This window comes from Dromaius novaehollandiae, chromosome 5, assembly GCF_036370855.1.
Source record: "Dromaius novaehollandiae isolate bDroNov1 chromosome 5, bDroNov1.hap1, whole genome shotgun sequence".
Taxonomy (NCBI): domain Eukaryota; kingdom Metazoa; phylum Chordata; class Aves; order Casuariiformes; family Dromaiidae; genus Dromaius; species Dromaius novaehollandiae.
Genome location: NC_088102.1, coordinates 37,361,277 through 37,386,520, shown reverse-complemented (window position 1 = coordinate 37,386,520; position 25,244 = coordinate 37,361,277). Strand labels below are relative to the sequence as shown.

The 25,244-nt window shown below is 40.2% G+C and overlaps 2 protein-coding genes across 6 annotated transcripts in view; one reads left to right on the top strand and one right to left on the bottom strand.

The window, feature by feature from the left end:
- The window catches only part of EIF2AK4 (eukaryotic translation initiation factor 2 alpha kinase 4), a 44,778-nt gene extending 26,956 nt beyond the window's left edge, over positions 1-17,822 (bottom strand). The window contains exons 1-13 of one of the 4 annotated variants that reach the window (XM_026095756.2): positions 17,678-17,822; positions 16,566-16,657; positions 12,269-12,384; positions 11,177-11,279; positions 8,437-8,610; positions 7,454-7,534; positions 6,792-6,940; positions 4,493-4,608; positions 3,269-3,426; positions 2,293-2,828; positions 1,814-1,923; positions 1,116-1,273; positions 347-759 (exon numbers count right to left, since the gene is read on the bottom strand). In XM_026095756.2, the coding sequence (XP_025951541.1) occupies positions 347-759; positions 1,116-1,273; positions 1,814-1,923; positions 2,293-2,828; positions 3,269-3,426; positions 4,493-4,608; positions 6,792-6,940; positions 7,454-7,534; positions 8,437-8,607 (1,892 nt within the window). In that variant the 5' untranslated portion in view covers positions 8,608-8,610; positions 11,177-11,279; positions 12,269-12,384; positions 16,566-16,657; positions 17,678-17,822. Of the gene's footprint in view, positions 1-346; positions 760-1,115; positions 1,274-1,813; positions 1,924-2,292; positions 2,829-3,268; positions 3,427-4,492; positions 4,609-6,169; positions 6,213-6,791; positions 6,941-7,453; positions 7,535-8,436; positions 8,611-11,176; positions 11,280-12,268; positions 12,385-14,457; positions 14,761-16,565; positions 16,658-17,677 lie in introns of those variants that run through there. The other 3 variants (XM_064512448.1, XM_026095755.2, XM_064512449.1) reach the window with 3 other exon arrangements.
- Positions 17,823-17,863: 41 nt separating this feature from the next.
- Positions 17,864-25,244, top strand: part of GPR176 (G protein-coupled receptor 176) — a 49,043-nt gene continuing 41,662 nt past the window's right edge. For both annotated transcript variants that reach the window (XR_003258486.2, XM_026095816.2), the window contains exon 1: positions 17,864-19,048. Coding sequence is in view for 1 of the 2 variants with exons in the window: in XM_026095816.2 (XP_025951601.1) it covers positions 18,820-19,048 (229 nt within the window). In the remaining variant the exon portion in view is untranslated. The remainder of the gene's footprint in view (positions 19,049-25,244) is intronic.

The following is a 25,244-nucleotide window of genomic DNA, read 5'->3' as shown; positions in this document are numbered from 1 at the left end:
TTTGGCAGGATTTTTAAAATTTCTCTGTTATTGTTTATTTAAACATTTACTTCCAACATAGCAGAATTAAGTAGCCATGCATTCTGAAATAAAAGACAAAACTTCTAGAAGTCTAAAACAAAGTTTTCCTCTCACACCAGCAGTTTTTAATGAGAAATCCCCCCTACACATACATCTCCCCCGGCTACTTGACTACAGGCAAATACAACGTTCCTGTACCCAAGGACGAAACAAAAATGTGGTGAATGTTCTCCAAAAAAAAGAAGTGAGAATGATAAAAGACACAAACTTGGAATAACCAACTGTGCTGCTGTTCCCTCTAGTGCCAACACTGAAGCTCACTTACAGAAATGAATGTGAGAACACCCCGTCACCATCATCGTCATCATCACTGGACTCTTGATCAGCCCCACTGAATTTGTTGCTGGAGGATCTTTCACACGAAGTACTCCACTCAACTGAACTTGTCAAAACTGGAGGAGGGGCATTGGCTTCCACATCATTTGTCTCCTCACTGGGAAGGATGCAAAGATCTGCCTTGGCGGACACTCTTTTCTCTTCAGTAGTTTCAGATGATGACACACCATGAACGGGACTTTCATGTTTTTCTATCCAAGCATTGTAATACCTCACAATATTCTCATGGTTCAAGCGGGAAAGTAATGTTACTTCCCCTTTAATCCTCCGAAATTGCTTGCTGGCAGGGTTTATGCGGATACGTTTCACAGCATAACAGCAGCCATCAAGCTTATTTTGCACCTGCAAAATTCAAATAAATCTGAAGTCAAATGCCTATAAATGTCTTACCAAAAGGAGCCAGCAGAACATGGTAGAATGATTTCATCGAAGAGGGAACTTATCCTTCCACCTGGGAAACGACCACAATTCAAATACAAGCTTCCCTGTACTAACAGGCCTCTCCACAGATTACCAGTAATCTCTCACAAAACATTTCAGCCTATTCAATTCCAGACACGAAGCACAATACAGACACAGAGCGCTAGAAAATAATAAAGGAAGCCAAGCAAACACTGAATATATTGTTTTGCTTCAGAGGAAACAAATGCATCCCCCCAGAGGATTTTATATTGTGGGAATTAATTTTTTTACCATACCTTAATGACGGCTCCAAAAGCCCCTTTGCCAAGTAATTTTAACTCTTCAAACTCATTGTAGTAACGTGAAAACTGCCTCTGTGTTTCTGCGAAGAATGAAGCACTGGAGATCTGACTGCTGGGTACAACTGTCTCAACGCAATCTATTCCTGCCGAATCTGAAACCAGGACACAAAAATTACCATCACTGGCAGTATGGGGTTGGAGGGGAAGTACAAGACAATGTTAAATAAGCATTAGGAAGAAGGCAAACCCTAAAAAACTTGAAGGACAACTAAAACCTGAAAAATAGAAGTGCTCTGTTGGGTAGAGTTAAGTCCAGGTACAAACATAAACCTTAATAGAGCTTTTAATTACTAATGCATTATGCTGGGCAAAGGAACTGATGCTAATAAGAACATAATGAGGAAAGAAGTCTCACTGGTATAGAATCTACCCAAGGAGAAAGTTAAGGCTGACATTTAGACTGTGCAAGAAGTGGATGAATTTAAAGGCTTAATTAAAATATCAGCTTCCTCTACTGATGATACAATGGCAGTCAGTCCACATCAGCAACTTCTAGGTTAGTTAATGTAAAGCACTTGCACAAACACAGTCTTGTGATGCTCTAGCACAGTTCAAGTCTTCTGCAAATGTAGGCATCTTACCTATGTAAGGCCACTTACATAGCAGAATACAGAAAGAACAGAGTTCCTTACCATCTGCATTTTCTTCTGCTATAGGTATTTTCATTCGTGGAAGGTTTATAAAACTATGTTGTAACAACTGCTGAGGATTCCATCTTTCCTTATCTTCTAAGCAAACACATCTATTAGAAAACCAAAAAGAGAACTTTTCAAAGAGCTATTCCAAATCAGGCCTAAAAATTCAAAATACTACTTATATTTAAGAAATTATCACCTTCATCCTTCAGACGGGAATCAGAAGCAAAGTAAGACTAAATGACTTGTCCATAGTGATACAGAAAGTCGGTGGCAGGGCAGAGCAGAAGAGAACACCAGACCTGGTCTCCTGAACCCCAGGTTAGCAGCCTGAGCCTGGCGTTAGCACCTCTTCTCTAAAAACTATGACTAGTGACATAGGGGGATTTAGGTGTTCTTTTGAAAAACTGTTCAAGAAAGTCTTTCTTTTAGAAATCAAGGGGAAAAAAAGATATAGGAACACAACAAACACCTACTTTTCCAGAAAGTCTTGGAAGTCAGCAGGTAAACTGCTAGGAACAGCAACTGGATATTCCCTGGTTACTTGGCCCTGGCTGAGAGAAAGCAGGAGCAAGCCCAGACTCCATACGTCTCCCTTTTTTCCAGGTTTGTTCGGAAGAGCATCCTCACTAAAACGAACTTTGGTTTGTTCAAAAACATCTGCTTTGCAGATGTCAGCTAAGCGCTTGGAAATGCTGTAGTCCGTCACCTTGATGTTTCCTTCAGCATCTACCAAAATACTGGAAGCGCAAAGAACTTTGTGCACCACTGAATTATTGTGCAAGTAGTCAAGAGCTGACAAAATCTGGGTCACATAATGGCGTAACTCATCAATGGGAACAGGAGTCTCTTTGCATAAGTACGTAGAAAGGCTGCATCCACTTATGTGCTCCACTAAAATGTCCACCACAATTGAATCGTCCTGCTCTTTAAGCTTCATACATATATAATGTACTATGTTTGGGTGACTTAGCTTCGTCAGTGAGCTGAACTCTGTTTCTGCACCCTGAAGCTGTTAGAGAAACACAACATAATGTGTTAAGTGTCAAGTTTCATGAACATGCCATTACTAAAATAAATAACACATACAAAATATATCTAGAATATGTGACGTTCTCACTCTTACTTGAAGAGGAGACATTATAGACATGTGGCAAGAACAACTTTTGCTTCCACCGTATAAGTTTGATTTCCTCTTTCTTCATAATTTTATTTAATATTTCATTATTTATTTACGTATACTTGCAAATATACTTTCTTATATTTATATGCTTGTAAATGAACCCCTGAATACCCCAACACTTCCATCTTCCTCTGTGGCAGAAGCACTCTAGGTACTAGCATTTTCAGGCTCACCACCACCCTCCCAAGTTCAATATGTATTAACAGCCGCAAGAAAAGCACAGGAAACCCCTTAAACCATACTAAAAAAATACAAAAAAGATGTATTACCTGTTTCTTACACTTCTCAATCTTTTCTATTTCATGTGTTGTAAGAAATTTTCCCATCTTTTTTTGCCACTGCAGAACCCACTCATATACTAACACAAATTCTCCACTGCGAGTTTCCAAGGCATTGTAGACCGATTTACCAAGCTGTTCATCCTTGCCTATACATAAACAGAAACAAAAGAAGCTGTGTTCCCCTTCCCTCTAAGGGTTTGACAAAGCTCCTGCAAATGCTCAAGAAACATCAGTAAGCCTGTTTTCTACAATTCTAGAAACACAAATCTACATCCATAATCACAGTCTGCAAAATGTCAGCTCTGATAAAACTGAACGCTATATAAACAAAATACTAGCAGTAGTCAAATGAAAATCCTGAAAACAATAGTGTATTGGCATAAATTGACATATATTTTAAAGAATTTCAGGTTTCAATAACTAACACTTTGCCAGTTGAGCAAATGCTGAACTCTACACATAGTAGTATAATTGATATTCCTCAAACTGCAAAATAATAAAATTCTCTTTGCTCCAGAGACTTCCAGACTGCTCATCCTTCCATTGAGGAAGTCCTATGCAGCAAAAGAACACTGAAAAATTTGATGGTCCATTCACATGGACACTTCAGGGAGGCCTTTTAGTTCCTAATTAGCTCTGAAAGCCTCCTACCCTTGTCTATACTTAAGTCTTCTCTAAAACTGCTGCTTTAACCCCATTGCTATCAGCAACAATGGTGTTTTCTAACCCTGTGCTTATCACTGGTGTCATTTATGTTACCGACAGCTAAATGATTTCTTGCCCAGTAGCCATGTGTATCTGACAAGCTAGCTATTTAAATTTAAAAGCAGATGATTCTTAGGATTATTTTAGTTATATATAGAATATAAAATGTTGAGAAGGTTTTCTGGGTATTGTCATTAAGTTGAATAATTATATCTGGAGAAGCAAATTTTTTACTTGAAGTAGTGCTAAGAAAATAAAAAACGTGTCACAAAACAACACTTCTTATTACTCCCTCCCACTCTCAACTGGGACATTTTGTGTTCCACAACAATCTTCTCTCCATCCTTGCTGCTTTCTACCTCTGTACATTGTTTAAATTTCCCGAAGCATAACTTGCCTCCATTGGGTAAGACAATGAATACGCATTTATGTAAGCACTACAACTTCCGCAAACAAACAAGACAAAAAACCCACAGTATTTCAAGCTGCAATTCTTATTCTGCTTACCTATACATTTTCCTTTATGGACAATAAGTTGCCCAGCACCACTGGTACTAAAGTTCAAAACTTCATAATTTCCATGGGACTCTTCATTATTACCAATAGAAAGATGGCGTTCTCGTCTGCAATGTGAGCAGAAAAACATTTTTCCTAGACTCGAAAAGATAATCTTGTTGCATTAAGCAAAAATATTAATTTGGCAATAGGATTAGCTTTCAAAGACCTCTTCATCAAATGATAAATCCACCAATTTCAAAGACACTGAGCTACTGCAAACATGCAGGTCTGATTAGAAATCTAGCATTGTAGTAACAACAACATATTGCACTGGAAGTCTGCATTTAAAGCCTTCTCAGCAAAAAGTTGAATCCAAGCCTTAATACTTCTGCCGCTTGGGATGACACATCCAATTTAAAAAAAAAAAAAAAAGTAAACATACTACAGTTCTGAAAAATAAATAAATTTGACTTGATTTGCATTATCTTTCAAAACATTACAAAAAGTGAATATATGTAGTTTTTAAAGTTAATTCCAGCTTCAGCTTAATATTTTTCCTGATTTAATGTGTGTTTTCCATTTGCCTCCTTTACTCCTCTAAATTCGTTCTTCAAGAAAATGAAAATTTTGTTTAAACTAAAAGAAAAGGCAGGTTCCCAACCTAAATAGTTACAGAAAGCTGTATATTTCCTAAAGAAAACAGAAAACTTTTTTTTTTTAATCTACTGGGCCTGCAGCCTTGGAAACTCACATGCAAAAGCTTCTGCCAATAAAACAGCACAACTCGATTTCTCTGTCTGAGCTGCATGATGGGAGACATTAGATGAGTTTTTAACCTAAGCTAAACCTTTTAACAAATTCCAGCTGTTATCTGTAGCATTAATAGAAATATGAATGACAATTTCTAACAGAGACTGTTCTATTCGATTGCATATTTCAAAATAATCTTATGTAATACTTTTTACTATGTTGTACTTAGCATTTAGAAAACACTTTCATAGCAAGTATGACTAGCGTGTTTCTGCTTACATGCACAGGTGCATGTACAAAGATGCACATGAGACGAGAAAGAACTCAAGACCACTAACCCAAATCAACCTCCATTACTTCTGGGTATAATCTATTTCAGAATTAATAAAAACACCTCCATTACACAGTGTACCCTCCAAATAAATGCAATCGTGTAGAGATCACATGAGTACACAAAAGGTAATGTAGAAGCTCTTTCAAAATATTGAATTTATTCAAAAAATAAAAAGGAAAGAACCTACATTCAAAAAAGATGGCACTCTGGAACTTCTGACAAGTGCTGTATACAGAAAATTCTACAAAGACCGCATCTGGCTTTCTAAACTGAAATATATTTTATAAATGAAGTGATTAAAATCTAAAATAATCAGAAGTAATTGTCAGCCATGGTAATCACAGCTTCTGAAACAAGTAGTTACTTTGCTACATGGCATATTTCAAAGCAGTGTCTCCCTGGAATAATGCTTTAAACCTTCACTTCCATATATGACACATCGAAAGCGAGAGAAAGGCACAAAACAGAGCATACAGTTGGCTAAAACAATTTCTTTCCCAGCCTTTTCCTTGTGGCTAAGTAGTGGTCTTTGCTTCTAATCTTGAAAAACAACCTTATAAAGCAGGGACAAATAGAATTTACAACAGTCAGCGAAACAGTACCATGAACTAGATGGCAGTTTTCTAATTGTTTTACATCCAAAGATACTCCACAGGTTCTTAGAAACTGAAAATAAAACATTCGAGAACTCATTAGTGCCCACCTACACCATCAGATATCCTAACTTACATGAGTTATATATCAGCAAAGGAACTCTCTAGTAACTCTAAGAATTTGCTTTGTATATGTGATCAGCATAAGCGGATTCTCTGAAAGGGCATGTTACACCACTGTACCTTTACAAGAGATCTTTGAGACAAGCATAAGCTCCAATTTATTGCACTATTCTAAAATCTTCATCAGTGGAAATAAAATGAATTTTATCTGGAATAGCCAACATATCACATACTTTTAAGAAATTAAGTAATACTGAATACATTTTCTAATGATTGGCAAATACTTTCTAAGTTAAACTGAGGGCTAATCTCTCTCTCCCAATTGAAAAGAAAATTTCTTATTTACTCCCACCACATGAAGTTGTCATGCCCTGCCAACTGAAGATAGAGAAAAAAAAAAAAAAAAGAACAGTTTAGGAGTACAGTATGCTACTTTCTTGCCTTCGAATTTCACTTTAAAATCCAATGCTTGTCAAAGAAAAATCAACATCCAAACTGACATACATACTTGGAACGTCCAGCTGAATTTGGACGGTGTTTATTGTTCCCTCCGTGTTCTAAACAGCTCCCATTTAAACTGGAAACAACTCTATACCCTGTAGTCTCTCTCCTGTGACAATTCTCTTGACTTGTCAGAGAAGCTATTTCCAGACGTTCCTATGAATCAGGAAAAACACTGAATAAGTAAAGAAGCTGCTCCTATCCTCAATATATATGGATAACATTTTAACTATCATATGAAGTCACCCAGAAAACAGAAAAAATAGTTCTCATAACAAAGATGCATACGAGGGTGAGGAAGAAACACTGTGATTCAAGAAGTGTATTTCAGCATGGTATATGGGCAAGAACATAAGGATGCTTTACAGTAAACTGGAAACACAGCAACAGCTCTATTCAATGTCTGTTTGAAAATATCCATCTCAGTACACTGAAAAAGATGCCATTATATTAATTTGCCCTACAGTTGATTTTCTTTCAGAAATAACTCACATATAATCAAGAAGAAACAACACTTTTTTAATCTAGACCTATTAGAAGCACTGGATGAGAAAAGATGTCCAGAACAATTTAGTTGTGTGATTTTCCCCAATTTTTATAAGCATGTACTATAGTATCGAGAAAAAAAAGTTACTGCAATAGTTTTGCACCCCTGCTTAAAAAGAATACCTGTTTAGCGATCTCTTTCTTTTTTCTTTCTTCTCTTTTCTCTTCTTCCCTTCTCTGAATCTCATCAAGAATTTCACGTTGCTGAAATTAATTTCAGTGCTATTAGACATGCATACACTACATACATGCAACAGTATATACAATGCAACTGCTAATCTTACTCTGACAAAGAAAGCTAGGATACTGAAGAGTGTTTAAGAGGATTTGTGGATCTCAGAAGAATAAAAAAATGAAGTTAGATTAGCTCTCCCGATCAAGTTAGAGAAAACAGCAACAACTACAATAAAGGAGAAAAGAGCCTTAGACAAAAAGAAAATTACTTTTACTGACAGACCCGACAATAAAGTTTCACACACAAAGAAGATATTGAGGAATAAGCTAAAATGTTCTTAAAAAAAGAAAACATAGTTATACTGCCCATACTCCCACTGTCTGGGGACTCTCTTTCTATACCACAAGTCTCTGTGGGATTTAGATGAATCTCCTCACTTGCAGTCAAGAATAATATCTAGGTCCATGACCTAGGTCCATCTAGGTCCATCTAGGCCTGTTTAGATTAAATTTATCGAGCTCTGAAAAAATCTGTCACAGAGAAGATTTCAGTCACCCTACAGTGAAGGGAGGTATGATTACATATCTATTTGGCTAGTACTTCCTAGATTAAGATGGAATGCACTTTGATCATACATGTATATAAGGTCCTCTTTATAAATGGTTTTCATAGGGTTAATAATCAACATTTACATTTGTTTCAGGCTTCTGAGGGTTAAAAGTACACCAGTAAAAGATGTCACAACAGCAGCAGCAGCAAGTTCATATGGTACTTATTGATCAGCTGAGAATGACAGGTCTGACAAGCTAATAATTTACTAAAATACCAATTTATTGCTAATAAGGTATTATATGAAGGGATGATTTACAAAATCATGATTGCTTATGTTATCTAAAGTGTGAATATCCCTGTATTATTACATTTCTCTTACCTCCTGCTCCTCTCTTCTCCTAACTTCTTGTACCCTACGCAACTCCTCCTGAGCCAGTCTTTCTTGTTCTTTTTGATGATTTTTTAGCATTTCTTCATGAAAGGACTTGGAAGGTGGTTTATTATACTCACTGAGAAACGACTGTATGTGGTCTGCAAGTTCAAATATCATCACCTGAAAGAAGATAAACATGAAGGACACCCAGAGTTCACGACAGTTCAAAGCACAAGTAGATCACATAGTCAGTTTAGTAACTGACACCCAACTTCAAAAAGCAATATAGCAGGGTCAGTGTGCGACTGCTGATTTTGTTATTTATTATGAGAATTTACCATACTTCAGTATGTCTTTGTCAGAACTATTCATTAATGAACTGTGACATGAAAAATCACTGACTACGGTAGCAAAGTGGTGAAAATTACTGAAAGAAAATCAAGTTTCCTCTCAAACAAACAAACCCACCCCCTTTCTCATCTCCTCATTTTAGGGGTATTTTTCTATTTGCAAAGCTACATATTTATGACATATAAACTACAACAGAATTATTAACCCTTTGCAACTGGGTATTAGTGTATATACTGCTAAGAAAAAGTTGCTTATTTCATTGCTAATACTAAATCCAATCTTTCTTCTACAAACTAGCCCAACAGTTATAACTGTAAAACCACTAAAGGAACTCCAGGTTCATATAACCACAACTACTAAAATAAGAACTGCACTGAAAATTCATCCATATCCTGTTACATGGTTTGCTTGTTTGGAACCAATTTTGAGTTACTGCTTACTTGAACTAGGTGTGAACTGATGACTTGTTGACCTGTTGGGATTTGAGCTTTCATCAGTCTAGCAGCATCTCTTTATTAATTTATACAATTCCTAGCACTAGTAGACCACCACGTCTCCAAAATTAAAGCAATGGTACATTAGAAAGATTCATCCCAGCAGAGTCATCAGAAGCATTGGGCTTGATTTCCATGCACAGATGGGAGAGCAACCATACCAAATTTTAGCATCTCCTGTAGCAGACTGACATTTAGAAAATTCTCAAACACTGAATCCCCTGCTTGCACATAAGAATGAAGCCAGAAGGCAATCTGGAACAGAAAGAATAGCACGATATGCACATATCTGCCATGTGCAGAATAAAATATCTTTCCCAGGTTTCTATTCTGAAAGAAAGGGAAGCATGCATGTACATGCATGTATAGAAAAATGAAGGAGGAATCTAGATAATAAAAAAAAAATCCAGCCACTGTTTGGTTTGACAGATAGCTGAGACATTCTCAAACTTCCCATGCTGCAGAATACACTTTAATAAAGAATCTTTATCAAAGCTGAGAGAACAGCCATCTTCCTTTCCCCCCAGCAAATTCTTGACTGAATTGTGTATGTCATTCGTCAAAAATGTATATCCTGTATGTCGTTCACAACTGTATCTACACATCCCTAGAGCAAACATGATTATTCTCCCTTTGGAAAATTAGTATTAGGAAAACCTATAACATATTTTTAGCTCCTTTCAATAAGATCAGAAATCAGACTGGGATTTAAGGCCCTACAGCCCTATAGCTTTCCTGGGATCAGCTGTGAGCAGACTGGGTACGTAGACTGGGTGTACAGCTACTCAGAGAACTCAAACCTTATTTCAGCTATTGCTCTCAATTGTCCATGATACATTTATTACAGGAAAAAAAAAATCCAATGTACACTGTTAAACTGTTAACTTCCAAAGATACCAACATGTTTTGAGGAAATTCTTTGATATTAAACAGAACTGGAATAAAATAGTATCTGGCTAAAACAGTTCTTTTGAAAGTATCTGCATAAAAATTTGTAAACAAAATAGGTGTAGTATATAAATGGTAGGCAGACTTCAGAGAATATTTTGCCTTCAATTTCCTATTTTAACATATGACAGCTACCACAGCTGTGTATTTCTCACTTTTAAAAAGGCAAATTCAGCAAATCAAATGTGCTCACCTGTAACACTTCCACATCAAGATAAGAAACATATTATAATCTGTTTCACAGAGAATTCAGTGCTTGCAATTAACTCTTTGAACATTTTAGTCCTCAGCAACAATTTAAAGGTATTGTTAACCAAACATATCTGAGGCCTTATAAAAACCCTTAAAAAATAAATACATATTCTAAGCTTTTCATATTTATCCATCTCTCTCTTTTTATACCTCTCGGGGGGAAGACAAGTATCAATTTTCCTAACCACAGGAAAAAAAAAAAAAAAAAAAAGAAAAAAAAGAAAAAAGGGCATGATGGCATGTAGTGGCTGTGCAAAACCTACAGAGGTCTCGTGCCTCCAGTTCTGTGTTAGATGAACCAGGTAGTACTGAAAAACTGCCTACGCAATCATTGTTTCCTTAAACAGTCTACAGCCACTTACAATATTCAAATTAAAATGAAAGGGGCAGAAAGCTCCCAATTTTATAGAGCTAGTATGACCTTTCATCATGTGAAATAACTTTTAGAAGAAAAATCCAGCTGTCCCTAAACAAGGATACAATCTACAATACTTACACAGGCACTGTATTTTTAGAGCATGTATACTCTGAACTTTCATTAATTAGAAATATTCTTAAGAAAGAAGGCAATTCTCTTCTTCCTTAGCAACAATACAACTCATTCTTACAATTTGGATGTATTTGATTATATTATACCACACATATTTTTTAGAACTATTTAGGACCCAAGTTCACTTCTCAGGGAAGCAAAAAACTCCTACCTCTCCGCAACGCTGTCTTGCCAGTTCTGCTAGTCCAGATTTTAATTCATTTATTTTCTCATTTGACAAGCCTTTTGAATTTTTTAGTTCTATTTCAGGGACACTGGGGGAAGAAACAAAAACATACAAGCAACAGAACAATGTCTCATTAGAAAAACTGATTGTAAAAAGCAATTGTGTAAGGCACAAAAGGTTGGTAAAAGATTGAATGGGTGAGGGAAATGGAAGGGAGCTTACAGTGACTTGGCAACCAGTCAATGCTCAAAGAAGCAGTACATAAATATTACATATAAAATATAGAATAAAACCAGAAATACTATTTTATAATCACCAATATTAAATTTGCTGGCTGGAGACTGCTTGTTAGCTATACCTAACAGAAGGACTACCAAGAAAACCCTGCAGTCTCTCATAACTCAGCTCTCAACTAGTAATCGATGTAACAATCCTTTAAAAATATTACTAGCATAAAATTCAGGTGTTTAAAATTTATTTATTTACCACTATACAGGTGACACAAAGAAACATACTGCAATAAATAACAACAAAAGAAAAAACCTGTTTATAGGAACAAGTAGAACATCTACAACTATGCTACCTTAAATAAAAAATTACAGTGGTTGCTATGCCCTGTGTTGCAGGGTATAACTGAGTTATCACTTGGTAAGGAATAACACTTCCCTTTTACACCATTCAGGTCACAGTACAAATGGACGGGTTAACGGGAGTTATGCTGTGGAAGTGGATTCAGTCCCCAATTCAGCAGAACAGGTCATGAGTTGAAAAAGTTCAAAAAGGGCACTAAGATGCTAACATGTATACCTATGCTTATGTATCTTCAAGCTAAAAATTGGGGCCTCAAGTCTTCTACCAACAGATACATCCTTATTACTTTCCATTGCTCAAGGGACCACATCCAATTCAGGTGCACAGTTTTACAGTCACCTACTTTAAAATACTACAGGGTGAGTACTGACATGCAGAAAGTAAGAATAACAACAGTGAATAAAAACATGTTTTTCAGCTTACACTTTACCATGGAAAACAAAGAAAAATACTCAGGAAAGAAATTATATTTTAATGTTCACTCACGTATCAGGGTAAGTATGTGGACATTTGACCCACAGATCAACCTTGGCATATACTTCATTATCACCAGTCAATCCCTGAGGGCGCAGAACTAAATTAATTTCAGGAGGCTGTTTTACCTAAAACGGAAACCAAAGATTTTGATTTAATAGTATTTTTTACTAAAGCAGGAATTATTGCACACAACTTTCATGACCTACATTATGTCAGAATTCAGGCTAGACCATCCAATCAACCTATGAAAAAAAAATGTATTAATGGTATTGATGTTGCTCATTGATAAAGTGAACTGGTTCACTGTTTATCCCAGTTTATCCTGCATATTTTTGGAACTTCTTCAGGTAAGTACAGCTACAGTCATTAGAAAGATGAATCAGACTGAGCAAAAAAGAGGTTTTATAGTAAGACCCTCCTATTCTGTTTAGCAGGAAAAAAAACACCAAATAAATGTGACATGTTATTTATGGAATATCATAATTAAAACATTCATTATACAAATAAAGCTGTTTCTTTTTTGTTTTAGCTCTCTAACAACTATCAGTCAGTATTTTCTTCTCGGACATGGGGACAGGCCCTAGCATCACATCTACTATATACACCTTGTGTGGCCAAACAGATGGATAGTAAATTTTTTGTGTGTTTATATTTTTATTTTTGCCATAAAACAGAATTTTGTAAACTGTTGTCCTTTCTCCCCTCTACTGATCAAATTAGCTGTTCAAAATAAAGTAAAACATGTGCATATAGATATTCCAAACATTTTTTTTAAAATAGGCAGCTTAATTTTCTGAAAAAAAGCAAAGACAAAAGACACCTTAAGAACATGACAAACATGTAGGGAAATAAGATCACATGGAATAACAAAAATGGCACTAGGTTAAAGATGGTCAGTATCCCCTCTACTTTCCCTTTGCAATTCAGACAGGAGAAAGAATTTAAGCTTGAGTCAAGAGGATGCTGGGTATGAATTTAACAGTCTGTGAGATCAGCAACACTGCTGATAACCTGGGGAGTTACTAACAGCCTTAGCAGCACATTCCATCAAAAAACAAACAAACACATCACAGGTTTCCAGAAGAATTTTAATTTCAGGTTTATGGCAGAAAGACAATGGCATCTGTGATGCTTTTTAGAAATTAAAGACAAAAGAAGGTAAAGAACAGAGATGACAGTAAGTGTGAACTGAAGGAATTGAAGTGAGTGACCAGTACCTCCAGGTACAGGAAGACAGTGCCACTTGGAAAAAATTCTCAAGAAAACTTTATGAACATGAAAGAGGAACAGAAAGGGGTAATGAGCAGTAGACCTAGGCATTAATTAGTTGTAATTAAAGGGAAAAAATGTAAAAAACAAATTCAATGTATTAAGTTCTCATGCAAACAGCCACAGATTGAGTAAACCTTGGCATGAAATAAATACGCAAGGACTCCAGAAACACGTATGCCAATGAGATGAATTATTTAAGCAGGTATGCAATTAGTCAGTTAAGGAATGAATTAAGAGGAAATTTGAAAAACATATCTGACAATTAATTAAAAGGCACGTCATACGCACAGCATTAATTATAGAAAGAATGTATCAGCCTAGAGGATTAATTACAAAGGAAGCCAGTTACATGGCCGACTACCAAACAGGTGGAGGACAACGGACAAGTCCTAAGAGACAAGATGTGTCAGGCAAGAAATAAAAGGATTTGATGCCAGCCAGAAAGAGCTAAGGATGCTCCCTAGGCCCATTCTGCGCGCTCCGACCGCCCCCTCCACGTGCAACGGGGCCGGAGAGAGGGAAGGCGAAAACGGGCAGCGCGGAGGGAAGAGCCGAGGGGGCGGCGGGCGCAGCCGGGCTGGCAGCAGCCCGCACCGCCCCACGTGCCGCCGCCGCCTGGGAAGCACCGGCCGGGCAGGTGCTGCTCGCCCCGATCGCCGCTAACCGGCCCCGTCTCTCCTCAGGGGGAAGCGGCGGGTTTTAGCGACTGCAAGACGCAGAAAGCGCGGAGAGAGAAAAGCAGAGGGGCCCCCTCCTCCCCTCCCCGCCGCGCCGTCGGGAGGCGGCAGCGCTGCACAGCTGCCGCAGCCTGGGCGCCCGGAGGGGCCGGTCGGGGCAGCCGCGCCGCTCCCCGCGCCGGGGCGGCGGAGCAGAGCGCGGAAGGGCGGCCGGGGGGCGGGCACCCCCGCTGGGGCGGCGCTCGCTACCTTCCAGGCCTGGTTCCGCCGCAGATCCTGGAAGTCCTGCCCGTAGATGGACTCCAGCACCTGGAGCTCGTTCTCCTGCCGCAGCTGGTAGCTCTCGGGCGCCTCCGCGGCCGCCTCCGCCGGCGGCTGCTGCGCCCCGCTCCTCCGGGCCATGTCAGCTCCGCGGGCGGGGGCGGGCAGCAGGCATCGCGGGCGGCCCCGCGGCTCTGCCACCGTGGAAGCGGCGCCGGCCCAGCAGCGCCCGCTCCCCGCAGCGCCCCGGCGCCGCCCCCGCGGCGGCGGGAGGAGGAGGAGGAGCCGCGCCGCGCCGGGCCGCCCCGCGGGGCCAGGCCGCTACCGCCGGGGCGGACGGCGGGTCGCGGTGCTGCTGCCGGCCCGGGGCTGCGGGCGGCAACGGGGCTCCGCCGGCGCCCGGCAAGGCCGCTCCTGGTCCCGGGGGCCCTGGCGCCCGCTGACGCTCCCACCTGCCTCACGCAAACCCGCAGGCCCCACCAGCCTTGCCTCCCGGCGCACCCATAAACAGAGAGATATGCACCAAACACTATTTATTTTTTAGAGACCTTGCGAAAGATTTGCAAAAGGGAAAAAAAAACATGTAGAAACTGCAAAAATGTTTCCCCTGAAGATTGCTTTCGCTATTTTTAGATGGTGGAGAGTGAGCAGCCCTGGCCTCTCGGCTGGCTGAACTCCAAACACAAAGTGGGGCCCCAACCCGTGAGCAACCTGTCTACCAGAGGGAGAGGCAACAAATCCTCGGGGAACCAGTGGCAAACAGAAAAGTAAATGTGCTTTTCTTCATTCCCTTCATGTGGGAACTACTGAACTGAAGGACTGTTAGAAGATGATGTAGCCTTTTCAAGTTTTGTGATCTTAATGAAAATCCCCCAAATAAATACATACATATATGCTTATCCTACTAAGTTTGTCATCCCAAGGCAAAGGAAAATTAACGGTATAGTAGTCCACAGCTTGTTACTCTGCAGCCATACACTGTGCTCATGTGGTTTCATTTTTTAGGAAATCTAGGAAAGAAATTATGTAGCCCGCTGAAACTGAATGGACTGAATCTTTGAGCTTTCCTTTCACCCTGCACCTAGTCATTTTTATACCAGGATTCCCATGAGCTATATTGTTTTTTCCCAAAGATCAAATACCATCATCTTAATTGAAAACAAGTAAAATACAGTTTTAGAGCCATACCTACACTATTTTAAATCTCTATTGTTGCAGTCCATATAATGGACTCAATTTTTCATTTTTTTTTAAACTGCATGAAGAACCTTTTGTTGTTTCCTTTAATTTTTTACAAGGTTTATCTTAATGGACTTTTGGCAAGTATCACTTTACTCCCTGGCCTCTGAGTACAGACTTTTCGGTTATAAACAGACTGCTTAAGGATGGATCTGCTCTACAGGATAGTTTTTATAGTCTTCAATTCATCTTTCTGACATGGTGAATTTGTTACAAGTTTATCTTTCCAGTTAAGTTAAGCTAGGTGCTTATGATCCCAGCTGAGATTATAATTTATTTATAACTACTAGTTTCATAGTGTCATGAGTAGGTACCAAAACCAAATCTTAAACTCTATCACTGTTCTGATACTGCTCACTGTTTGGTTCCTTGCCATTGGGTAGTGTTTATCTCCAGAGAAGAGACAAAATATAGATAATTACTGTAGTCCTGCTTTATGTTCCATGAAAACTTTATTAAGTCTATACACTAGACATGACAGTTATCTGCAAAAGCAGTTACTAGCAGTGGATGTTCATTATCTCTCTCTTACCGACATTAACATACACTCACATCATGTAAGTGGGATTTACTTTTCACTCACATTATGTACTTTTCAAATACAAGAAACTGAGGAAGGAGCCCAAGGAAACTATGATTAGGGCAAAGCACATTTGCAGCTGCTGATGAATCATGGATCTGCCTACGAGTGCAAAGGTGGAATAAAAACTGGGACTGGCTGGACAAGGAGAATGGGTTGAGAGTAGGGGTGAGAGCTCAGAGTAGGAAGGAGAGTGAGACCAGGGCCAGGCTACAAGTAGGGAAGAGAGACACAGATTACTAGAGAAGAGACTAGAGTGAAGCGTTTGGAGACTTACACTCCAAGAGGTTGAACCATCAGCCCCCAGGGCCTGGGATGGGACTGGTCAGGAAATGTCTCTGGAACCATGGCAGAGCATTCATCTCATTTCTGTTGGTGCACAGAGAATGACAACTCACTACTCCTGCAAGGGCTACCATTTAATCCATGTGCAGGGTGGGAATGCATTAAAGATGCAAAGTTATTTATTAACACTGATATTTCTATTCTTTGGATGCTTAACTTTGTAAGTGTATTAATATTAGCATGGAAACATGAGTTTTTTCAAATAGAATTTTAAAAACAGTTTCTGGCCATATAATTATAGACTGTGGTATAACATGAGACAGGGGCTTAGGTCACAGAGAGAAGTTTTATTAGTTTAGGGTGTCTGGAAAAGTGGTGTTATGAGATGACTAAATTAAATCAGACTTTATGCCTTGCTGTGAAGGGGTTAATACTGATAGCTAGCTATTGTTCCAGACACTGAGTTCCAAATACGCTGACCAATTGCTGAAAAATCTTTTTGTTTAAAGCTTCGTGCTTGATAACATCAGTTTTATTGTGCCTGTAGATCAGAACTGCCATGAGAAATCGAAATGACAACGGGTCCGCTGGTCCCTCTGGAAGCTGCTCTAAGACTCCTACCTTGCCTAACTACAACAGCGAAATCAAGCATCATATATGGTTCTGTTAGTCGATGTAACAAACACAAAATCCTACCAGAAACTGAGTAACTCTTAACCTATTTACACTATTTAGTGGAAAAACTAACAGGAATGTTGAAGGGTGTATTTTAAAAACATTACAGAAATTCCTTCACACTGTTTAGCTTGATTTTACGGAGCTATCATTCTAAAACATAACTACAGCCGAATATGCTTTAAGCTGGGTGCCCATCATATGGATGCACACTTTTTGCACAGTTAAAACTTGAGCTTTGTATACCCATATGGGAGCTTTCCCAGCAAATTCAATAATAAAAAAAAAAAATTAACGAATGATGTGTATGTGTCTGAAACGTCTTTCGACATATTATCAGAGTTATGGGTCCTGTTTTAAAGTATCAGTTTAGAAATTCTTACTTTTAAGCAATGTTTCTACTATCAGCAGAATACGAGAACAACGTACCGCCCTGGCCTCGCTCTATGCCGGCTGAACCGAAGCCACCACACCGCCTTTCCGCCAGAAACCAAACCCCAGCTCCGCTCCGGCCGGACCCGACAGCTCCTCACCAAAATGGCTGCGCGGCGCGCGGCGACCACGTGATGGCGTCGCTCCCCGAGCCGGCGGGCGCGGCGGCGGCGGCGGCGGCGGCGGCAGGAGCTCGTCCGCCCCCGCCCCCGCCCTTGGGGCCGCCGCCGCCGCCTCCCGCGGGCAGCCGGCAGTGTGCGGCGCGGCGCGGGCGCAGCTCGGCGGCTTTACTGGGATGCGTGAGCAGGCACTGTTAGAGGATTTGAGGAGCGCTGTGCTCGGGCGGGGGGTCCCCGGGAGGCCCCGGAGGATGACACGGAGGGTTTTTCTGTTTCGGTGGAGGCTGGAGAGCGCTCTGGCTCGGAATTGAAAAACGAATTGGTTTTTCCTGAGAAGCAGCGCGTGCGCTGTGGAAGCCGTTGGACATCCATTGACTTCCTCTGGGCGCTCTGTGAGGGTCTTCTTGTTCCCAGGGGCCACACAGAGCAGGAGCCGTGGGATTAATTCATTTTTCACGATAGCAAAATTGGTTGGAATCAGCAAAGAGAGCTCTGGGAGATTTGTCACTGGGAAAGAGATGTTTTTCCTCTCTCGAGGTTGTGAAAAAAGCTAGTGCAAAGGCTGAGAACAGAGTGGGGGGCAGAGCTTGTGGTTCATCAAGTTTTCCCAACCTATTTCCATGTACAGTGAAGGGGCGGCGTGTGTGAGATAAGCAGGTGGGGTGAGGAGGATGAGCTCTGGTGCGGGCTGCGCTTTCTCTCATTCAGGTTTATTGCAGTAAAATATGCTGAGGAAATGCTGTGGCACTGAGAGATGAGAAACATGGGAGAACTAACAGCAAGGGAGAGCCTGCCGTATTTTCTTTTTTTCTGTTCTGTGTATAATGATTTAAGAGGCAGAAACATGAAAAGCCAAGGCCGCTTTCGAGGACATGCAGACGTGAAGAAGATGCCTCCAAGCGTGGCAGACCAGGCTTCATTCGTCAAAGCGTTTCCTTGCTGGGGGGCTCCCTTCGTCGCAAGGTGCGGGGTCAGTGATGTGTGATCCCTAGGCAGCAAGGAGAAGGAAGAAACCTTGCCATGGGGCACAACAGAAGCTGGATCTCAAAAAACCAAAGCGAGCATGCCCTCTATCAAGCTGTCACCAGAGCTGTGGAGATCAGGAATGCGTCTGCGGCACAAATCGCGTGGAACAAGAGGAACGCCAGTGGGATCGGTTCCTTGGAAACTGGGGAGTACAGCGAAGAGCAAACCTACAGGCACTTCACTACTGCCGTGCAAGTTGTCATCTTTGTAGGCTCTTTGCTGGGTCAGTGAGTATTGCTGGGATTTCCTGTTAACATGGTTTGTTCGGGTTCACGGCCGTGACTGCAGACTCAAGGGATAATCAGTGTGGGCAGAATTTGCTACCACACTGACTCTTCTTTCTGCTTTTTAGGTTTTAGGTCCTTAGGTGTATGACTTCAAGGTCCTTATGGTTTTCTGATGTGCAAAAGTTACTACTACAAAAAATTACCCATTTGTAATAGAAGAAAATCAGAACATTACATGCATGTATTTCTTAGTAAACTTTTCTATGAGGGTTTAAATGGATGAAAAATTAATGCACTGATAATATCCTTATTTTTAAATGTAGTGGGATCTACTCTGGTCATCCTAGAAAAGCATGTGGAGTGTTTTAAACAATCTGTACTGAATTTGTGTTGCACACCACAAAAATTCTGCATTTGTGTTCTGCAGATTTCAAATGAATCCTTTGTGAGTACTTTATGCTCTAAACATGTATAACCACATGCTGTCTTACCTATTTATTGTCCTTAAGCTAAGAATTGTGCACTTTAGATAGGTGGTAGTAAATTACTAATATATTGCTGTGTAACTTTACAAGCCTTTGTACATTTGCTCTCTAACCACCTACAGTAAATTGTTCTGTTAGAGATGCCGTTGTATTTCTTACCAAAAAAAAAAAAAAAGCCTTTGGGTGAGACCAGTTTGTAGTGTTTGGGAGGTCAGCCAGTTAGATTTCAGTAAAATACCACCTCTAACTAACTGGGAAAGCTAGTTATTGGAAAAGATGAGCCTTTTCACACAAAGCCTGAGTGAGAGTATCCTCATCTCTCTTAGGTGGGTTCAGAAAGCCTTTGCAGGTGGTCGTTATTTCTTATTATCGAGGGTGTGTTTTTGGGTTTTTTTGATCTTGGGTAATGTTAGAATCTGTTTCTGTGGTCACTAATTCATGCTAATGACTTCTGCTTCTTGGTATTTAATATCACTTAACTCATTTATTCCTAAAATGATGGTAAGGATAGTCTTGGAACAAGGTTGAGATCCTGGCTCAGTGATAGACTTATCGAGTATTACTGTAAATCACTGAGACTTTTATCATCAGTTCTTCCTCTCTGTCGTGGGGGTATAGACTTCCTAGTTCCTGCTTTTTCTATTTAGAGCATTGGCAGTGTGCGGAAGGGACTTGCTGTGTGTTGGATAGTGCCTGGCACAAAATGACAGCCAGCACACAGTGAGGTTTAAGAGCCTGATCTCAGCATTGCCAACAGTGTCCTAAAAATTACAAGATTGGATGAAAAAAGTCAGAATTTTAGTTGTCTTTTGGGTTTTGAGCCTTAAGAGTGTGTGTTTGGGTCATATTTCCAGATTTAGTTTTGAGAGTTTAGTTTGCAGTTTAGTTTGAGAGCATGGATCTTTTAAAACTTACCAGAAGAATCAAACAGAGATTCTCATGTGATCAGACCCTCAGCAGCTAGGAATTGAAGAAAAAAAAGCCCTAAATTTCACAAGACTTGCTCTAAGTCAGGATTTGGCACTCTTGTAATCTGCTTTCAAGTGGGAGACTCCCTCTGAAAAGATGCAGGCCTGTTATGAGGGGCTCATCTGCAGATCAGATGGGAGGGAAGCTGGCAAAGCTTCCAGACCACCAGCTTCCCTAGGCCTGTCATAGAGCAAAACAGGACAGGAAATCATGTTTTCTTCAATATGAAAATGCAGTAGTACAATAACAAATACAGTGGCCCTTGTGATAGAAACTGTTTTTTTTTGTAACTGCCTTCTTTTTCTGTCTTTCTGCTGCCCTGAAACACTATTTTAGGAATATTTATGACACATCTTATGATAAACAGCTGAAAACATGAGAGTCCTTACAAGTATTTCTTCCCTTAACATCCCTATGTACTATTATTCCCTCTTTGCTGGAGGGAAACAAAGCCACAAAGAAAGGAAGGACTTTGAATTTAGGTGCCTGCGTGCTCACCCCACATACATGCCACAAGTGCTGCTTGTGCATGTGCCAAGCAAGCACTGTCCCTGCATTGGCAGGGGAGAGCAACTTGATGTTTACCTCGTGTTTCTGCACACACAAGCGCCATAAAGCTTTTCTTCATCTATTCCCCACCATGGTCCTTTGAGTGTGGGCTGACATCCAGCTCTTCCCTGCCCCAGGAGGGCACCTCAGTGGAGCTGCAAAAGCAGTTCCTTGGTCCAATGAGTCCCAGGTCCCTCTTTGCAGAGGGGAAGCCTGTCAAGAGGAGTTAAGATGGTCCTTCCCCCTCAAGCATGAGGTGGTGAGGTGCTCTCCTCAGAGGTAGGATGTGTGGGTTTGAATCCTCGCAGGTTTAGGAAAACATGCAGCTTGTGCATCCCACAGCCTCAGCGAATGTCCAAGCCACTTCGGTACTGGATGAAATGATTTCTGCATCCAGCTTGAAAGGGAATACATGTGAATGCCTGTTTAGATGATGAATACTGATCTGTATACAGCTCGGAGACATCCAGGTCCTTGAAGAGGGAAGAATCACGGACTGAGTTGTAAAATTAATTTGGAAACTTGCCTTACAGAAAAGCTTCATAGCGATAGGCTGTCTTGAGAGAGATGTACGCTATGTTTTTCTCTCCAATTTCAGACCTCTGGAGGGACTTGTAACTGTAGACGGTGCTCTTGTATTAGTTTTTCCTGTGTTTTGCAATGATAGTGTTATGGTGAGTGTTTTGTGATATCTGTTCAGAAAAATAAAGAGTCAGAGTTAAAAATAGTTCCTCTGATAGCTGTTCTTTATGTTTACTTTACAATACTTGGAAAGCACATCCTTGGATGATTTGTTTGTTTGTTTTAGGTAATGATGACAATAATACTAGATTTTAGAGTTTTTGTTTAATTTTAAAGAGAATTACATAGCTGTCACAAACTTGCCAAAGCTGAAATCTGGATGTGGTCTCAATAGGCAGAGGATCTAACTGATAGAACCAACCAGAGATACCAAGAAGACGCTTGCTGATTTGCAGATTTTTTTTTCTATTTTTTCTCCTAATTTATAGTTTTAGTTGTTAAAAATTTCTGATTTCATAAAGAATCAGATTATTCCATGTTCGGAATGGACAAAACATAAATATTAGTTTAAAAGTCCCTTATAATTTAGGGCAGTTAAAGATGAGAGCTCTTCATGTAAGTTGTTCACAAATTACTGAGTTAATGAAATGACAACACTGTGCTAAGATTTTACAGTTTTAAACAGCTGTTTATGAGGCTGAGTGTGCACAGACTTGTCAACGTTCCTTTTCCACTGCTCTTGTGGAAGTTCTTGATTAGCAGATTACCTGTAATTTTAATGTTCAAAGCCTGAGGAGTAAGATGGGGGAAATCTGCTGAAGCATCTCTGTACTTTGCACCCAACAAATATTAACCGTTATGCCCTCCTTTGACTGTAGCCTACCATGAGATTTCAGTACAAGGTAGGAGGGCTGGTGGGTGGAGAGAACTGGTGAGTTCATAGTTATCCTGGTCAGCATCTAAGTTTGCCTCTATGGAGGATTTACAGCATGTTGAAAACTTGTAAGCCATTTCAGTCTGGGATGCTTAGCTGGGCATATGAGTTGGGAAATTCACCTGGGAAACTTTAAGTGCTTTGCAGACATCGATGAACTTATCTATTGAGTGAACAAGGTGAGGTACGGAGTAGGTAAGAAGCCAGAAGGCCTAGTTAATGCTATGTTCCTGTGCAGCTCCATGGCTGGCAATGACAGTTCTCACAGTAATGGCATTTTGTAGCCTTTAAGCCATCAACTCTGAGCAGGGGTGAGTAAAATGCAATTAAAACACTTACCAACAGTATTTCTTGCTCCACGGTTTGAACTGTACTTGGATCTACGAGTGCCCAACACTTCATAGAAAAAAAAAGTACTGTTATGGAAACGTCTGCTGAGCATAAGCCTCTAGTTACCACTTTCCTTTACTCACCCACACATGTTCTTGATCCTCCTTGAAATCAAGAGCGTGTGTGCTTCAGAAATTCTTGAGTGAAAAGTACATATGTAAAAAAGATATGTTGCTGGTGTGGGGCCAGGTGAGTTGTACTGAATAGTCTGCTTAGGGCTTAATTGTACAGGTACCTTGTGATTAAATCTGTTGCTTCTAAGAAAAGTTATTACAGGAAAATAGGTGTTAAAATAATTATGCTTCTATTTAACTTGCTAATATGAGTGACTTTCTCTTGGACCACTTAATTGCACCTTTTTAGCTTCGCAAAATGAAAGCTAATGTGGTGAATTTCTGAATTTTTTTTTTTTTTCTATTTGTAATGCAGTAATTTCGATTACCTTAAGTATGAGGGAAGGTAACATGCATCAATGGGAAGGATTTACTGATTTCACTAGCCATCACGATGATGCAGCAGGGAACAGTATGACGTGAGAAGCAATGCATACTGTCAGTACTGATTCCCATCAGTTTACTTTATCCTGTGGAGTAAAATGAGTCAAGAGATTCAAGCTTTGCATGTCATAACTTGCGTTGAAAGAATGTAGTAGAAATCAATAGTAGAACAAGAATGGTAGAGATCTGCTTCAAAACAGAACTGTCCTGGATTAGTAGACTAAACCTGACTCATATAAGATAATTTCTTATTTCCTAGGAGGAAGTGTTTTGCTTTGTCTAAGCTGCATCCGTGCAGTATTTCAGGCTGATTCCCTCTGCCTATCCCCCCAAATGGACAGGTCAAAGAGAGAGGCGACTAAGTCAGGTTACATGTGGAAGTGAGTGATGATTTGAACTCATGATAATACTGGCTTAGCTGGCAATTTCAAATGGCTGCTGTTGAAAGGAAGCTGTTGTTCATGTGAAGCTGACAGAACAGTAAAAAGAAGGGGGAAAAAACAAATTTAGGCTTAGATGTAGTACTATAAAATTGCTGGAGGTTTGAGGATGGAGACCATATTCCTGTCTCTCCCACTGTTAATTAGCTTATTCCAGGAAAGAAATGGAATAGGCAGTTGTTTAATTGCAAAAGTACTCATTTTCAAGCCTTAAATAATACTGTTTAGGCAAAAATTGGAGTTCTCAGTTCTCAAAATTATTCAAACTAATATCTTTATTAAAAACAAGTAGTAGTTTCTGTAAGCTTTCTCTGTGGGTGTGAGTTGTGGTTTTTTGGTTTTTTTTTTTTTTTAGTTTTTTTGCCTGTTACCCTGTTGGTCTTTTCCTCTGGGTTCTTCTTCCAGAGCCTTTCTGCAGACTGTCTGCTTCACAGTATTGTATGGCTGCCTGTTGCCATACTATCAAGAATGCCTTCAGTGATACAATTTGATAACAAGAGTGCAGTTTTTCTTGGAGTTTCTGAAGTTATTTCTCTTTGAGGAAGAGTAAAGTTCTGTTTGAGATTTTTCTGTTTTAAATCTAAAAAGAGATTTGGTGAGTTTTGCTGATTGTGTAGGTGTTTATTTAGAAGATGACTGCCAAGTACCATTCCAATGGTAGAAAATGAAAATCTGTGGTGTTCCCATGTCCATGAAAGTTAGTTCCTCTTGCCAGAGATTGCTTGGACTTTAGCTCCCATATGATTCATTGTGGCCGTAGTGATTGATGTGGCCCGGAGCAATGCCGCTTTTGAGCAATGCAGGGCACTGATGGCTGGAGACACGACTCGCCCATTGTGCTGCCTTGTCCATACTTTTGCCGGTGTGTATGGGGCTTCTGGTCACAGGGCGAGCCGAGAAACCGGGAAGTTCAGGAGCTTCCAGAGACGGACCAGCTCTTGTTGCCAAGAGATCCACGTGGGTCAGGAAAGAGAGACTCTGCTGGCTTCACCCCATGCTGACTGATAGACTGGTAGCTACATCCAGCTGTATGTGTGGGGCCAACGGCCAAGAGCACTGCTGTTTTGTCTGCATTGCCTCTACAGATAAAGAGGACCCTAAGGAAGCATGCTGGGCAGCAATTCTGTGGTATTGCCCTAGGAAAGTGTGTGTTGTTTTCTGTCCTCCCACCCAGAGCACTGTGTAAACTAGGTGTTCCCGATTTTCTCATTTGTTTTCTCATCTTGAAGGCTGTATAGTTGTACTTTGGCGTCTCAAGAGAGATGGAGCTCACACAATGATCTTACTCCTCTTTTTCATTTTTGGGGAATATCTCAGGCTGGTTTGGCTTCTAATATACAGTGTCCTGTAAGGATTTGCAGCAGTGTGGTAAGATTGTAACTGGCACTGAGATATGCTTCAGTGAT